General features: G+C 35.9%; 1 protein-coding gene across 1 annotated transcript in view; it reads right to left on the bottom strand.

The window, feature by feature from the left end:
* The window catches only part of DPYD (dihydropyrimidine dehydrogenase), a 1,117,227-nt gene that overhangs the window by 812,521 nt on the left and 287,850 nt on the right, over positions 1–16,856 (bottom strand). The window contains exon 5 of the mRNA XM_075558725.1: positions 3,025–3,186. Within this exon, the coding sequence (XP_075414840.1) occupies positions 3,025–3,186 (162 nt within the window). The remainder of the gene's footprint in view (positions 1–3,024; positions 3,187–16,856) is intronic.

The following is a 16,856-nucleotide window of genomic DNA, read 5'->3' on the forward strand; positions in this document are numbered from 1 at the left end:
ATCATTTTAGTATTTGAAGTTAACTTTAGAACCATTACATTTAAGTATGAATTTTTCTAATTAATCCCCATAACAATTTAATACTATTAAGAAAATTGACATGTAACTAATATTCTATTTACGATTACTTTTTTCAAACCTTAGGCAATGTGTACAAAATTCATCAGTCTTTGTTTTTCAATAATTCATTAATTAAATGTGAAAGTATTAACTTCATATTAAAAGTAATGAATTTATGGTTTTTTAAAATATTCAATTAAATACTCAAAGCACATTTCAAACTAAAATGTTCAAGTTACATTTTTACTTAAAATTTTTAAAACTCTCAGGAGATAGATAATAAATCCACAACAAAGTATTGTTTCCAAGTTTTTTTATTGAAGCAATATTGTTACACCTGATTGAACAAGGAAAACATTGCCTTCTCTATTGAATCAGAATCACCCTTGCAGCCTCTTTGCCCCAGGGGCTCACAGAGGGTCTGAAACAGCGTCACAGTCATTACCCTGCCGATGTGGGAACAGAAAAGGACTGAATAGTAATAACAATGTACGACACACACACACAAAACAGCTGGTCTGATTCTACTGCAGGCTGTTCTTTGTGTGATTAATTCTTGGAGCCACCCCAAATCAGACACCCATCCTCAAATGGAAGATATCTGAAAAGCACGGACCTAAACCAATAATGGTAAACTACTGGGTAGGTATTTTCAAATTCACGTAAACTGGGTAAGGGAGCCAATTTAGAAAAATATTACACTATTTAATCTATTTAGTCTACCTAACTAATCTTTACTTAATGAGGTTGCAAAATAGATTTCTATTTCTTTATAGATAAAAAAGGAATAATTTGTTTCAAACAATTCAAAAAATCTGTATCAAGTTTTACTTTATTTTACAGATCCAAGGCAATAGTAGCTTGAGGCAAATAATATGTTGCATTTTATATATATTTTGTACTGAAGGTTAATCAATGTGCAGCTGATCATTTTCTAATCTTCACAACATCTTTGACATGTGGGCAAAGTTAGGTAAAGGATACCCTGGGGTTTTCAGTGGACAAATTAAAAAAAAACCCAAAGAATGAAATGGAACATTCTTCTTGGTATTTCTAGCAAGAGTGTTCCATTTATGATTTGATGGATATATAACTACTCCTCACTTATCAAATGTCTTACAATCTGACATTTCACATTCATGACAATAAAAATCTACATATGACTGTTTTGTGCTTAATTGACACACACTTGGCCAAGTGCACGAGGAGAATAATGAGGGCTGGAGGTACAAAAATTAGGTACCCACATGTCTAGGCCATGATGCTCCGTAATTTGGCAATTTCGTAATGGTGTGATTTGACAGTTACAGGACGCTGACATTTCATAAACCTACAGTGGTGTCATTTGTGATCTGCTGTGATCATTGTCCATTTTCACATCGTAGTAATTTTTCTTGTACCACCTGGTCCTAGGAACCTAGTTCATTTGGTAAGTAAGGCGTGAGTGTATTTGCAGCTACCCACTACATAAAAACTAATGGAAAAGAAGAAAAGTACATCCCCACTCAAAATTACTCAAGTCGCTAAGATTTTGAATTACAGTCCTTAGGTATGAATACGCCTTATTAGGCAATAACTCTAGAAATTTCTAAGTGTGGCCACTCTCAAATTTTAGTAAGTTTCTCCTCAATCATGTATAACATCCATGGACCGCCATAGAATGAAGTGCGAGTGCCCAGAGCAAGGATGTCTCCGCTTTCTCCTTTACTATCAGGTCACTGAAAAACTAACCTTATTTTATCTCATTTAGATTCAAAGTGTTGTGTTAGTTTATATACATAATATCCGACCTTTCACTTACTCCATATTGTACAAGTGTGCCGCAGTTCAATGAAGAAACCTTGTGTCCCCAAAGAAACATGAGGAGGAATTCAAGTGAATCTCAATCAACTAAGGATTGTCTCAGGTTGTAAAGATTATACTTTGAACTGGTAAAATAAGCCTGGTGCAGCTTTGAATTTGGTAAGAAAAGAAATTAAATCCAAGAATTTATTGCAACAATTCACAGCATCAAATTGTTTCTATTTTCTCATTCCCAGGAGACTGCTTCGAATTAACCTGTCAGATAGCAGGGAAGGAAGAACCCTGATTTATTAATAAAAGCAAAGTGAGACTTAAGCTTGAGGGATGTCATCAGATGGGTCCTAAAAGGAAAGCGTGTGTTGTGTTTAAGTTGACAAAACCTCATAGGAAAATCATTGACTAAAAAGCTAGTGTTGGCAGGCAGTTCATTCGGCTCTCTAGCCACCTGGTCCCAAAGGATCACAAAATCTTGCTTGTCGCCTCCATATAAGCTGATTGTTTAAATGATGCATGGGAATTGACCTGGTAATTGATCCCAACTAGGAAACCCCAGAGAGCGCAAGGATGTCTCAGTGAATCAAAATCACTTACAAAGGATTCACACAAAGAGAATGCCGTGATCACAGATTATAAAATAAATAGTGTAGACATGCTTTCATATTTTGTTATAAATCCATGTTCAAATAACAGACCTATTTCCAATCTGTAAGTCACAACATTTAGCAAATTTTAGTGTTAAAAAATTGGATTTCATTTTCAAGGCTTCTCAAAATTTATTAGCTTGAGTTTTAAGGGAAAGGATCGCTTAAGCAGGACACCTTTTCATAACAGGGTCCTCCAGCCATATTCAAATGCAGTTTTAAGGAATAAGTTATATTTTCAGATCTTATAATTTATATAACTTCAGTGAAAGTATTTCAATAATCTTATGTGGCTTCAACTCAATTGACATATGGTGTTATAAAATTTCACGTCTGTAGCCAAGTTGCTGAATAAAATACTGCTTGTTGCAAAAAAAAAAAATACTTACACATTAGCTGTGTAACACACTAAAAATGTTGGATATCAACACAGCACCAGGAATTTAAATAAGTTTAAGATCCTTTTTTCTGAAAGGGGGTGGACAGGGAAAAACAAAACAAAACATGAACGTTTTCCTACCTCAGTAGCAAACTGCTGTAGTCCACCAATATTAATTGGTCCTTCTTCAGTAGCATATAAATTGCATCCACCAACGCAAAGATCAGAGGTGGGACAAACCATTCCACACGTCAAACCAAGTGGGTTGTCAGATAAAATCATCTTAGCAGCTCCATAATAATTCTGCACAAATAAAATGAAATAAAATTTTGTTATATAACAAACATGATACCATCAGCATTCAAGTTATGACAAATACATTATTTATTTTAAGAAGTAACTGCATTGGTGATTAAGAGAAAAATAACATGCATAGATTACAATACTGTTTACCATCCAGATTTGGCAGCGAGCCCTACACCTGTGTGGGAAGAATTTAATATATGGGGCATTAATAAACTTTGTATCATTATTTTCTTCTCCATATTTGAATATTACCCCAAGACCTTAGAAAGCCCTCTCCTGTTGGGTGTGTGTGCCCTTGTGAAAGCTATTACATTTTTCTGCTTCAAAGTGTCTTTTCCTGACTGCACATTTCTCCTCAAAACCTTCTGTGACGAGTGTGAAAGGAAAAGATACTTGTGAACAAACAAGTCCAAACAATCACTTTTCTTCCCCCAATGTCTCCAAGAAACACATAGATGTTGCATGGGGAATTTATTTTAATTTACAAAGACTTTCTTATTTCAAAAAATATTTTCATGCAATTTTTCTATAACTCTGCACACTGAAATTATTTATTAGCCTGTTTCTTTTGCTATATAGTAAACTCCATGTAGATAAGGATTTGGGCTCCTTGCTTTTGCATCTCTAAAACATGATAGTCTCCAATCTGTGGTAGATGATGGTTATTTGTAAACAGAGCTGATTTGGGGGACGCCAGGCAAACCATATTTTATTAAAATGCTTTAAGGCTATTTCAAGGTCTGGTTTCCTGAAAAATTGAAGCAAGGGGTTTATCACTCATTATCGGCTGACCAAACAACTCACTTTGAATACAAATAAAATTGATACATAAATAGAATTTATATAGCAACTCCATTATTAACATTCACTGTTGTTGCTATAAATTGTTGTTGAGTCAGTTACAACTCATGACAAAGCGATGTGTATGAGAACAAAATCCTCTGCAGTCCTGTATTATTTCCTAGATCTTCGGTAGATCTGAGTCTATTGCTGTAGCTGTTGGATGAGTTCCACATAACATGTAAAGGAAACAAAAACACAAATTTCATAATCCAATAATTTTTATAGACAACCTAGCCAAATTTTACCATTAATTAAATTCATTTCAAAAAGGAAATCACATAAGATGACCCCACTAACTGATACCATGTGCCTGAAATCTGAAGCTCACGGTTCTGGATTAAGTCTCTGATCTCTGCACCAGTTGCTCTCCTGTCTTCCAGTTGGCTCCTGAAACCCAGCTTATTCAAAATGGAATTCTTAATATTTTCGTCTCATAGGAGCATGATAGCATTGATCTTCTTCTTTCATAATAATTCTATTTGCGCTTCCTCGTCGCAGGAAGCATCACAAGGAGATGGAAAGCATATAAAGAGTTAATGTGTCCAAAAGAACTACTCAACATTAAAGCATTTCAAGAGGGGCCATATGAGCAAGAACTAATGAGAGTGGAGGACTAAATTTAAGATGCACTAAAAGCAGCACTCAAAAACAAAGTCTCCATAAACACATATTAGTATGATTCAACAAGCCGATGAAGCACTGGAAGAAGTTACTCGCTGATCTTAAGAAATGGTGGAGGACAGCTACCTGGCCAACAGACTGTAAGAGATGCATATCTGTGCCCATTACAAAGAAAGAGGACCCAAGAACAAGCAAATGACAGAATAGTGTCATTGATCTCACAGAAAATACAAGTGTGCTGAAGATCAATTAACAACGATTGCAGCTATAAGAGGAGCTGATAGAGTTTCAGGTAGGATTCAGAAGAAGACATGGAACAAAGGATATCATTGCTATTATTAGATGGATCTAGGTTGAAAGCAAAGAACACCAGAAATGTGTTTATTTGTGTTTTATTGACTAGGCAAAGCATTAGACTGTGTGCATAACAAAAGATGTATAATCTTGAGAAGGATGAAAATTCCAGAATACTTCATTTTGCACATTAGGAATTTTTACATGGATCAAGAGGTACTTGTGTGAACAGAACATGGAAATCCTTCGAGGTTTCACATCAGGAAATGTGTGTGTCAGTGTTACATCTTCTCGCCACAATTACTCAATCCATATGCTGACAGAATCATCAGAGACGCTTGATTCTATGAAGAATAATATGGTTTGAGGATTGGAGGATGGCTTATTAAGCTTATTAACCTTAACAAGATAGCCATATGACACAGCCTTGCTTGTTAAAAGTAAGAAGGACTTGAGGTACTTGAAGAAGATTAAGGTTGACAGTCTTACATATGGATTACAACTCAATGTAAAGGAGACCAAAATGCTCACTACTGGATCAATAAGTAATATTATGGCAACTTGAAAGAAAATTGAAGTTATCGGGGGTTTCATCTTGCTTGTATCCATAATCAATACCATTGGAAGCAGCAATCAAGAGATCAAAAGATGCACTGCATTAGGTAAATCTGCTTCACATGACTTATTTAGAATATTGAAAAGCAAATATGTCATTTTGAGGATTAAGATGCACCTGACTAAGGCCATGGAATTTTCCATTGCCTCAAATGACTGTGAAGTGTGGACAATGAAGAAGGGACTGAAGAAGAATTGATGCATTTGAACTGTAGGGCTGGAGAAGGATATGGAAAGTAATATGGACTGCTAAAAGACCAAACCAATCTCTCTAGGAAAAAAAGAGGATGGTCAGAGTTCTCCTTAGAAACAACGATGGCAAGACTTCATCTCACCTACTTAGGTCACGTTGTCAGGAGAGACCAGTCCCTAAAGGATGACATCACTCTTGGTAAACTAGAGGGGCAGCTACAAAGAGGAAGGCTCTGGAAAAGACGGGTTGGCACAGTGACTGCAACAATGGGCTCAAATGTAAGAAGCATTGAGAGGACGGAGTAGGCTGTGGTAGTTTTGTGTTACGTGATACATAAGGTTGCTGTGAGGCAGAGCCAACTGGGTGGCACCTGACAACATTTTCAAATTCCCACTCAAACATAGTGTTTACTAAACCGGCTGGATTTATAACTGTGAGTCCTGGTGTGTCTAGATCCAACATTGACAAGCAATCTACCCTTGGTTGGTTCTTCAAGAAATAATATGTTGATCTGATTTGATTGCCACTTGGTCCAACTCAAGAGTCGCACCTACTACCGCGCAAACATCATGTAGTCTGTCTCATTCACTTCTCTTATTATCATCATCTTATGCTTCCCTGACATTTCTACTCTATCTTGCTTCTTCTTTGTTAATTTTAACAATAATACATACAATTAATACAGGTAATGTTTATAAAATACATCACATAATGCTCCAAACCTTCTTTTGAAGAGGATCATTTATGGTGCTTGATAGAATGTGTTTGACTTTTTGGCTCTGCACTAAACTATTAATGGACAAATGATTCAAAACTCTATTAAGAATAAGTTAGCACTGTTTAAATAATAAAAAGATCTGAAAGAAACTAATAAGATTTTTATAAACCGAAAACCTTTTAGCAATAGTGGATAGAAAGACAGCATTAAGAAACTATCAGTAGTGCCCACATGGATTCTACAGTTACAATGCAATTCCTGTGAAAACCAATGAGGCAACTCTCATCAGTCCACAAGCTCATCCTCAAAGTCCCATAGATGCAGACAGCCAAAACAACCTAACCATCTTTGAAAAAAGAATAAAGTTGGTGAACTCATATGTCCAATTTCAAAACTTGCTACCAGTTTATAATAATCAAGGTAATTGTGGTGTTGGCATAAGCACAAAAGTATTGATCAATGGAATAAACTTAATAGTCCAGAAATTAACCTTCATATTTGCAGTGAAGTCATTTTCAGCAAGGGTGACAAGGAAATTTAATCAGGAAAGAACAGTTTCTTCAGCAAACAGTGCTGAGACAAATATTTATATGTGAAAAGTGAAAATAGATCACAGCACCCACCATCCACAAAAATGAAAACAAACTATTTCTGGGTTGTAAATGTAAAACTGAAATTACAGTTGTCTTAGAAGGATCCTTGGTTAAAAAAAACAAGCTGGTAACAACCTGGGCTGCTAACTGTTAAGGTCAGCAGTTAAGAGCCACCCGCCATCCCAAGGCAGAATGAGGACAAGATGGTTGACACAGTGGCTGAAACAATGGACTCAAATGTAAGAACCACTGAGAGGCTGTCTTTTCCTGTTAAGAGTTACAGTCTCAGAGCTCATCGGGGCAGTGCTGCCCTATCCTATGGGATCACTATGAGTCAGAATCGACTCATTGGTAGTGATTAGAACACAGCATAAGAGTGAATCTCAATGCCTTTAGATTAAGCAATAGTTTCTCAGATATGACATCAAAAACACAAACAACAATAGAAAGAAAGAAAAAAACTTCACCAAAACTGAAATCTTTTGTGCTTCAAAGGACACCATCAAGAAAATGGAAAGATAATAGAAAGCGGCGGGAGCCAGAGAATCTTCAAGTCATATATGCTATAAATACAAAGATATAGAAATTATTGCATCTCAATACCAAAATATATAAATAAAAATATTCAAAAAAGCAAAATAGAACTTTGGTCACAAAACATATAAAAATGACCATGGGGGTGGTGGTGCATGAAAAGATTGTTAATTTCATTAAACATCAGAAAAATGCATTTCAAAATAAAAATGAGGCATCAATACACACTCACTAAAATGGATATAATAAAAGTAAGCCATGAAAAGTGAGGACAAGACTGTGCAATACTTAGTAGACTCCTCCAATACTATTCATGGGAATGGAAACAAGCATGGATACTTTGGAAACAGTTAGGCAGTACCTTAAAGGTTAAAAAGGAGCTATCACATAACCCAGCAACCCTACCCCAAGGTGTACACTCAAGAGATACTAACATTCATAGATATGTGTACATTAATATTTTAGCATATCATTATGCAAAATAGTACATTAATACATATGTGAATGCATATTAATGTTTATAGCAATGCTATTCATTATAGCCCATATGCCTATTCACTGATTAATAACCAAGTAAAATGTGTTAAATGCTCATAATGGTATGTTATTCCAAAAAATGAAGTACTGCTGCTTAATACAAAATGAAGCAAAAATGTTATTCATTTGAATGAAAATCACATATTATATGATTTTATTTCTATAAAATGTCTATCATAGGCAAAATTCTAGTAATAAAAAATTAGAATAACCATTAAGTAGACCTATGGTAGGAAATAGAGAAATATTGTTGATGGATATAAGGGTTCTTTGTGTAGGGATAAAATGTTCTGAAATTGATTCTGGTTATGGTTGCAAGTCTACAATTACACTCAATGGTATGAGTTGTACATGTTACAGATCAGTGAAACACAATATTTGAACTATCTTTCCTATCTCTTAGAAAAATGGATAATACTCAGACATCTCCTTTAAACAATACTTTAATATGTTAATGAAGGGGTACAGCCATCCCTGTGATCTTATTTTCTAATTTCAGATATTTTTACTTAATTATGGCCAAGATAAAATATTATTAACTTAAAAGGATTTGATCTATTTCTAAACAAATGCCATTGATTATTCTAAACTCTGTGATCCCCTTACTGACTAGCAGAGCAAGTAAACACAACTAAAAAAAATCTAATGCATACATGTTTTAATACATATAAAAATATGAAATTCATACTAATGGTTCACTATTTGCTGTAGTCATCAAACTATGAAGGCTTACTCCACCACTTAGTTTGTATGAGGATTTAAGTTGAAAAATTATTAATAATTTGTTTAATGGTTCTTAATTTGAAAGCATAGAATCCCTAGATGTCACCAGCTATTAAGTCCTCCACTACCAGCTAAATGTCTACAAGTTTGAAACCACCTGGAAACACCTCTAAACATGGGCATGATGATCTTAAAAATAACAGTCCAATGGAACAGTTCTACTGTCTGCACTTGGGGTACCAAAAGTAAGAAACAACTGGAGAGCAATTGATGATAACAAATTTGAAAAGCTTTTTAGTCCTCAAATACTCACACACACAAAAATGTCTCTAACATAAAAATGTGTTGGAGAAAGAAAATTATCTCAGCCGAAGGTGTTCCGTATCTGCTTTCAGTGGATAGCAATCAAAACACTTTGGGATATGATAGGACTAAGAGATAAAAGAAAAAAGCATAGGATTGTTGTAACTATTCAATAATGTTCAGAATAGAGGTTGATCTAGGCAGTTCATTTCCAAAGAAAGATGGTGATTTGGAAAAGTATTCAAAAAGTATTTTTGGACAAAATTCTAGAGAACATGATTTCCAAGTAAAAATATTAAACAGTAACTAATGGGAACAACTTACTGTTTTCTCAAAAGAGGATACTATTGTTTCAGAATAACCAGGAATATCATTTCATAAAGGATGTGAAAATTCTCAGAAAGTAATGAGGAAAGACAATGAATAGAAGAGGGAAAACCAGTAGAAAAAGAAAGCATCAGCAACTACCATGGTACCCGCGCCACATCATGTCCCTCAGGCAATGTCCATGAATCCACAGGGTTGGAGAGAGTTCAGAGATCTCTATCACAGAATCCTATGTAAGCACACAATAGTTTCCCTCATGCAACACACAGATTTCATGTCTCTTGTATACAATACAAATATGCTGTGAGATGTAACACCTATGAACTATAATCTATGTATCTGTAGTCATAACAGACACCGGTGCTACCGATTTATGCATACAAATTTATACCACACTTTCTAGCTCAGGAGTGTACCATATAGCAATGTGTATACTTTAACTCATGGGCAACAACATCATATCTCATGTACCACATGAACATTATCTCTCTGTTTAATTTTCTTTAGAAAAAAATATTGCTGTGAGGTGTGTCATGGATTCCATACAAAACTAGTAGTAGTGACAGTAGCAGCAAGGGGCAAAGGACAAACATGAGATTTGGAAGTCAAACAAATGGTTATTAAATATCATGAATGTGGAAAACAGTCAATGATATTGATCATGTTTTAGGCATGTCTCTCACTCAACTAAATTCAGCAACATCCCAATTCAAGAATAAACTCAAGCCTCAAATTATAATCTTGAAATATTCTCTAGATCGCATGCTGAAAGATACAGAAAGCACCCAAGGGAGAGGGAATGAGTAGCCAATGCACAGAGAGGACCATAAGGCCGACCTACCTCAAGACAAGGGTACTCCTGACAGGCTCACAGCGCTATGGGGGTGGAGACACAGTACAGGAATTCTGCCCGGGTCTGATGACCACCCCCACTCCCACCCCACCCACCCCACCCACACACTGGAGTGAAACAAAGGGAGCACAGCTGAGCAGCAAACGGAGCACAGCAACAGAGTCCCTGAAAAATCCCCCAAACACACTTCTGACTTGGCACCTCATCAGACCTGATGAGAAAATATTCATGAGGATCACCAGAAAGACCTGGAATGATTTATAGGCATTTTCATGTCTATATATATAAGATAGGCAGGATTATTTACAATCCCAAAGAGAAATCAACAGAACTGACAGTTCTGAGCATATGGGAGAGGGGGAGGTGGGTAAAAGGGAATGGGGAGCCAACAAACCTAGGGACAAAGGAACAAGAGGCTGAAAATCATGGCAAAGAGGGCGTAGAATGTCTGATGCAGTTTGACCAACTGAAATGTCACCAAGACATTTACTGAGAGCCGAACGAAGGTCAAACATGGTAGTGGGACAGTAGAAAATAAAAGGAAATAGAGTAAAGAACTAGAAAGCAAAAGACATTCATAGAGGTATAAACATAAGTATTTGTACATGTAAATACATTAATATTTAATGATAGGTATATAGGTCTGTGTACATATATTTATGTAGCATTAAAATAGCAGGCAGACTTTGGATCTCTACTAAAGTACTCCCTCAACAAAAGAACACTTTGTTCTAACAACCTGGTATTCTGTGATGCTCACCTTCCCAACATGATTGCTGAAGACAAAATGTGTGCATAAGCAAATGTGGTGAAGAAAGCTGACCGTACTCTGCTATTACAAGATATAGTATCTGGGGGTTTAAAGGCTTGAAGTTAATCTAGCAGGGAAGCAATGAAGCCTACATTGAATACACCAGCCTGTATGATCACGAAGTGTTGACAGGATCAGGTATCAGGCATCAGTAGACCTGAAACAATTACATCAATGCAAATCAGGAGGGGTGGAGTGGAGACCCAAAGCCCATCTGTAGACAAGTGAACATCCCCTCACAGAAGGTCACAAGGAAGGGGCGAGCTAGCCAGGGTGCAGTATAGCATTGATGGAAAATCCAAGAGTCCTCTAGTTCATTGATGCTTCCTCCCCACACTATCATGACCCCAGTTCCACCTTACAAATCCGACAAGATTGTAGTATGTACACCAGTACAGATAAGTGCTCTCAACACATGAAATCTGGGGCAGAGGAACCCCTCAGGAACAATAATAGGAGTAACATTACCAAGAGAGTAGGGGGAAGGTAGAGGAAGGGGGAGAAAATGGGAACCAATCACAATGATTGATGTATTACTCCCCCTCCCCTCCGAGGGTGACGAAGTACAACAGAAACGTGGGTGAAGGGAGATAACAGGTGGTGTAAGATATGAAGATAATAATAATTTATCATTTATCAAGGGTTCACAAAGTTGCGAGGGTGGAGGAGGGAGGGAAAATGAGGAGTAGTTACCAAAGATTTTCTTTCACAAGTAGAAAGAAAATGTTTGAAAATAATGATGGCAACATATTACAAATATGCTTGGTACAATTGATGTATGAATTGTTATAAAAGCTGCAAGAACCTCTAATAAAATTACTTATTTTTTTAAAAAAATATCTACTTGACATTCCATCATTTCAGGAGGTACCATATGGTGCTGAACAAGAGCCAATGGTGCTGAAGGAAGAAGTTCAAGCTGGACTGAAAGCGTTAGCCAAAAGCAAGGTTCCAGGAATTGATGGAATCCCAATTGAATTGTTTCAATAAGTTAATAAAGCAATGCAAACACTCACTCATCTATGCCAGGGAATTTAAGACAGCTACTTGGTCAACTGACTAGAAGGGAGCCATATATGTCCCCATTCCAAAGAAAGGTGAACCCAGAGAATACTCAAATGATATAACAGTATCATTGAGATCATGTATAATTAAAATTTTGCTAAAGATCATCCAACAGGAATTGCAGCCGAACATTCATAGGCAGCTGCCAGTGTTTCAGGCCAGATTCAGAAGAGGACATTGAATAAAGTATATCAATGCAGATGTCAGATCGATTTTGGTTTAAAGCGGAAAACAGCAAGCAAATATTTACTTGTATTTTATTGACTATCCAAGGGCATTCAAATGTGTGGGCCATAATAAACTATGGAAAACTTGAAGAAGAATGGATATTCCAGAACACTTGTGCTCATAAGGAACTTAGACATGAATCAAGAGGCAATCATGCAAACATAACAAGGAACACTGCATAGTTTAAAATCAGTTGAAGTGCTGTATCCTCTGACTATACTTGCTTAACCTGTATGCTGAGAAAATCATCAGAGAAGCTGCATATGTGAAGAAAAATGTACACTCAGGATTGGAGGATGAGTTATTAACAGCCCATAATATGCAGATTATACAACCTTGCAAGCTGAAAGTGAGAGGGCTTGAAGCACTTACTAATGAAGATCAATGTTTTCAGTCTTCAGTATGGATTATGATTCAAGGTAAAGAAGACAACAATCAAACTGGACCAATAGGTAACATCATGATCAATGGAGAGGAGGTTGAAGTTGTCAAGGATTTTGGCTTGCTTGGATCCGGTATTAATGTTCATGCAAGCAGTAGCCAAGAAACCCAAAGATGTGCTGCATTAGATAAAAGTGTTTCACAAGACGTCTTTAGAATATTGAAAGCCAAGGTTAGTTTAAGGTTTAAGATGCACCTACTCCAAGTCACAATATTTTCCATTGCCTCATATGCGTGTGAAATTTGGACACTGAATAAGGAAAACTGAAGAAGAATCAATGCATTTGAAATGTAGTGCTACAGAAGGATTGGAATGTACCATGGAACACGGAAAGGACAAACTGCTCTGCCCTGAAAGAAGTACAGCCAGTGTGCTCCTTAGAGGCAAGGTTGGCAAACTCTGTCTTACATACTTTGGACATACTGACACGAGACCAGTCCCTGGAGAAGGACACCAAGCTTGATACAGTGGAAAAAGAGGAAGGCCCTCAATGGACTGATACTGTGGCTGAAACATGGGCTCGGCACGAGAAAACTTGTAAGGATGGAAGCATCTTGCCATCTTTGGTTCAGTAGTACATACGGTAGAGATGGATCTTCATTGACGTCATAGTACCTAATTACAGCAACAACTCATTCAACAATCATTATGATCCTAACAAACAAAGGAAAGTTCCCCAAACTAGTAATGGAAAACTACAAGGTCCATGAAAATACAATAGGGACTTATATTGGTTATGGAGAAGTTACTAATAATATGGACTGAGGAGGAAACATAGAAGTCAATCCCTTCCCTGAGTTGGCAGTCATTGCTAAAGCATAAAGATTGTTCTAGGTCTGAAAGAAAATGGAGGACCAGACTAGAATCTGATGTGTGCACTGAGCTAAATCACATCACGTTCTATTTCTCAAATGATATTGTGAATGTTATCAACACATGACTGTATATAGAAATAGAGTTTGTAAAAAAATCCTGAGTCAAAATTGAGCAACGATTCACCTTTGTAAACCACCTCCACCAAATGCTTGCTAACTCCGCTGTTTGGGAATCTGGGCGTTGAAGTGTCAAGACATTCAGACATCTATTGGAAAATGCACCCAGAGAGAACCCCAACATGAAGCACATATTTTTCCTCCTTCATCACGAGAAGGTTTCTTGGCCTGTTCTGTGAGCTCTTCCACCTTTCTCAAAGTAAAGGCCAGAGACTAAATGTATAAAGGTGTTTACAGACATCTCTGTGGTTGACTCATTGAAAATGCACATCACATCAACTGGTGTTCTCCTGGTATTCAATCAGTCACAAGCATTTTAGTTCTATATCATGTGAAGCACACCAAAAATGCACTGGCCAGTGTTCGAGGACTACAGTAAAAGAAGTGATCTTTTATTATCTACAGAGAATATTTATATAAAGTCTAAGTACTTTTCATGAAAATTCTGAATGGCAAAAAGTAAATGATGTTTGTAATGTTTATTTTCAAATCACAAAAGTGTAAGCATTGACTGCTCTCCTGCCCTTTACCTTACTCACAATTTACATGTGTAAAGCTTTCTTTTACTCACTAAGGTTTTTAAAGCATGTTTTTATGCACAACATGTTCCATTTATGTAAGGTAATGCTTGAGAAATGACTTTAAGTCTTATTTTTTTGCTTTTATTTTAAGTTTATAGCTTCAAACTGCATTCGTGCCATTCCTCTGAAACTTATGATTTTAAAAGTCATTATCAAGAAACATGAAAAACTCACAAGTCAGCCATCCTGTCATATGGTATAACTAATTTAACAAATAGTCCTATCATATCCAGGCCTTCATATCACTACAAGATTATCAATACAGCTGGTGGATTTATTTTAAAGTGTTCTTCCTTCTTCCAATGACAGCTTCACAGATGGAAGCGCCCTTCCAAGATAAACTCCAATCTGTTGCATTAAAAAAAAATACTTGGGCTAAACTTCAGTAAGTTTGCATGTGTGAGAAGGGCAAATTAACATTACTTGTATTTCTCTATGGAGCTCTGTAATAGTGAAGGCCCTTGTGTGCATTGATGGATTAGAAAGTACCTCTAAGACCACATAAAGTTTGTAGGTAGGCATATAGGACCATTTCTTCTGTGAGGTTGCCACCATCTATCAATAAACACCTATAGGCTTTTAGATACTTCAAAAATAACACAAACATCCCTACTTTCCTGATACCCACATTTTTGCTGAGGAAAAGAGGGGGAAAATAGGTTTGGCTAAGTTTACACTGAAAATTCCTCCCTTCGTTAGCAACATAAACTAAATTTTAAATTAGTTTTACAAAATATTATTCAAATTTTAAAATCAGAAATGTACTTTAACTAATATTGAAACCTACATGTATACTTTCTAAAATATGAACTATAAAATATTATACATATGAATATACAATGAATAACACCTTATCCACCCACTAAACAGACACAAATACACATTCACACTGGCCTTTTGTGACATAAATCCTGTGTTTGAATGCATATCCGACCACATACAAGCAAACTGAGTGAGAAAAATTTAATCTCCTTAAGGTCAGTTTCATCATTTGATAATTGTAGATCATAATCCTTTCTTCCTAACTTTATTTACATTTGCATTTTTACATCTGCAGCACAGATAAGATGCTTAGCACATTACATACCATCGAACAGATTTAATTTAATAACTGTAAGCCTTCATTCACCTCCACCAGACATGAATTTATTTTTCTGCAAAAAAGGTCTTGTAAAATTGTTAGAGTTTAAGAATTTAAAGCTTATTAAACAAAACTCACTTTAGGATAAAGAATTTAAAAGGGAGTAAAGAAAGAGCTTATAATTTTCCATGAGTCACTGAAGATAATTTAGCATATCTGAATATGTGTATTCAATTTGCTATCAAATATTTATTGAGCACCTACTAAGGAAGAGACTTTATATTAAACACCAGGGAGAAAGAAAAAAAACAGTACTATGGCTTCTAGACTGTTCTGCCTAATTGGAATAAAACTTCCAACCTTTTCACACAACACTAAATCTAATGATCACTAGAGCTAAAATACATAGTGGGGGAGGGAATTGCTGAATTCTGTAAATATCATTTAGAGATTTTGACAAAGTGGAGGCATATAAGAATTCTTTCATTTGGCTAATAAAAATCAAGTAAGATTAACGTTACTAGAATCTGCCATTCATATATTCTGTAAATTAATATAAGGTTTATTTTCATCGAGTTTATGAAATTCCACCTAAATATTGTATCTTTTAAAAAACTAATGAGAATCGCAAATTAAAAACTGTGACTTACTTAAATACACACCTTATATACTAATAAAAAGAGATTGAGTGTCCTGAAGTTTGAAGGAAGATTATATCTGGACACATTATTGTATTTCAAATAGCATCCCTCTCCTGAAGGATCTCATATATAACTGTATCACAGATCTCTGGATACTCACAAAATAATTGGTAACTAGTTATTCCAATTCTGATTTAATTCAAAGGTGTAGTTAGTTACACATTGGGCTACTAAATGCAAGGTCAGCAGTTTGAAACCACCATCTGCTCTTAGAAAGAAAGCTGAGACTTTTCACTCCCTTGACAATTTACAGTCTCAGACAACTATCCTATAAAGTCCTTGAGTTGGAATCCACTCAAGGACTGTGTGTAAAAGACTCGTGGCTTCTGACAACAGAGAAAAACTATGAAGTTTGCATCTGTGGTTCTTTCAAGTTTTTGAAAAATTGTATTAAAGCTCAACTCAAGCAACTCAAGATGTTAGCCAATACTAAGTAGAATCATATGCTCAAAAATGTTATCCCATTTTAATTGCTCAGTTAAATGGCAATGGGATATTCAAATGAGTTCTGTACATTCACACAATCACCAACAATGTTACCTGGTTCACATAAAAATGTATTAAGATGCTCAATTAAAATATTTTGTCCTTTTTTTGCAGTAAGATTACTAC

Source organism: Tenrec ecaudatus, chromosome 1 (genome assembly GCF_050624435.1).
Source record: "Tenrec ecaudatus isolate mTenEca1 chromosome 1, mTenEca1.hap1, whole genome shotgun sequence".
NCBI lineage: Eukaryota > Metazoa > Chordata > Mammalia > Afrosoricida > Tenrecidae > Tenrec > Tenrec ecaudatus.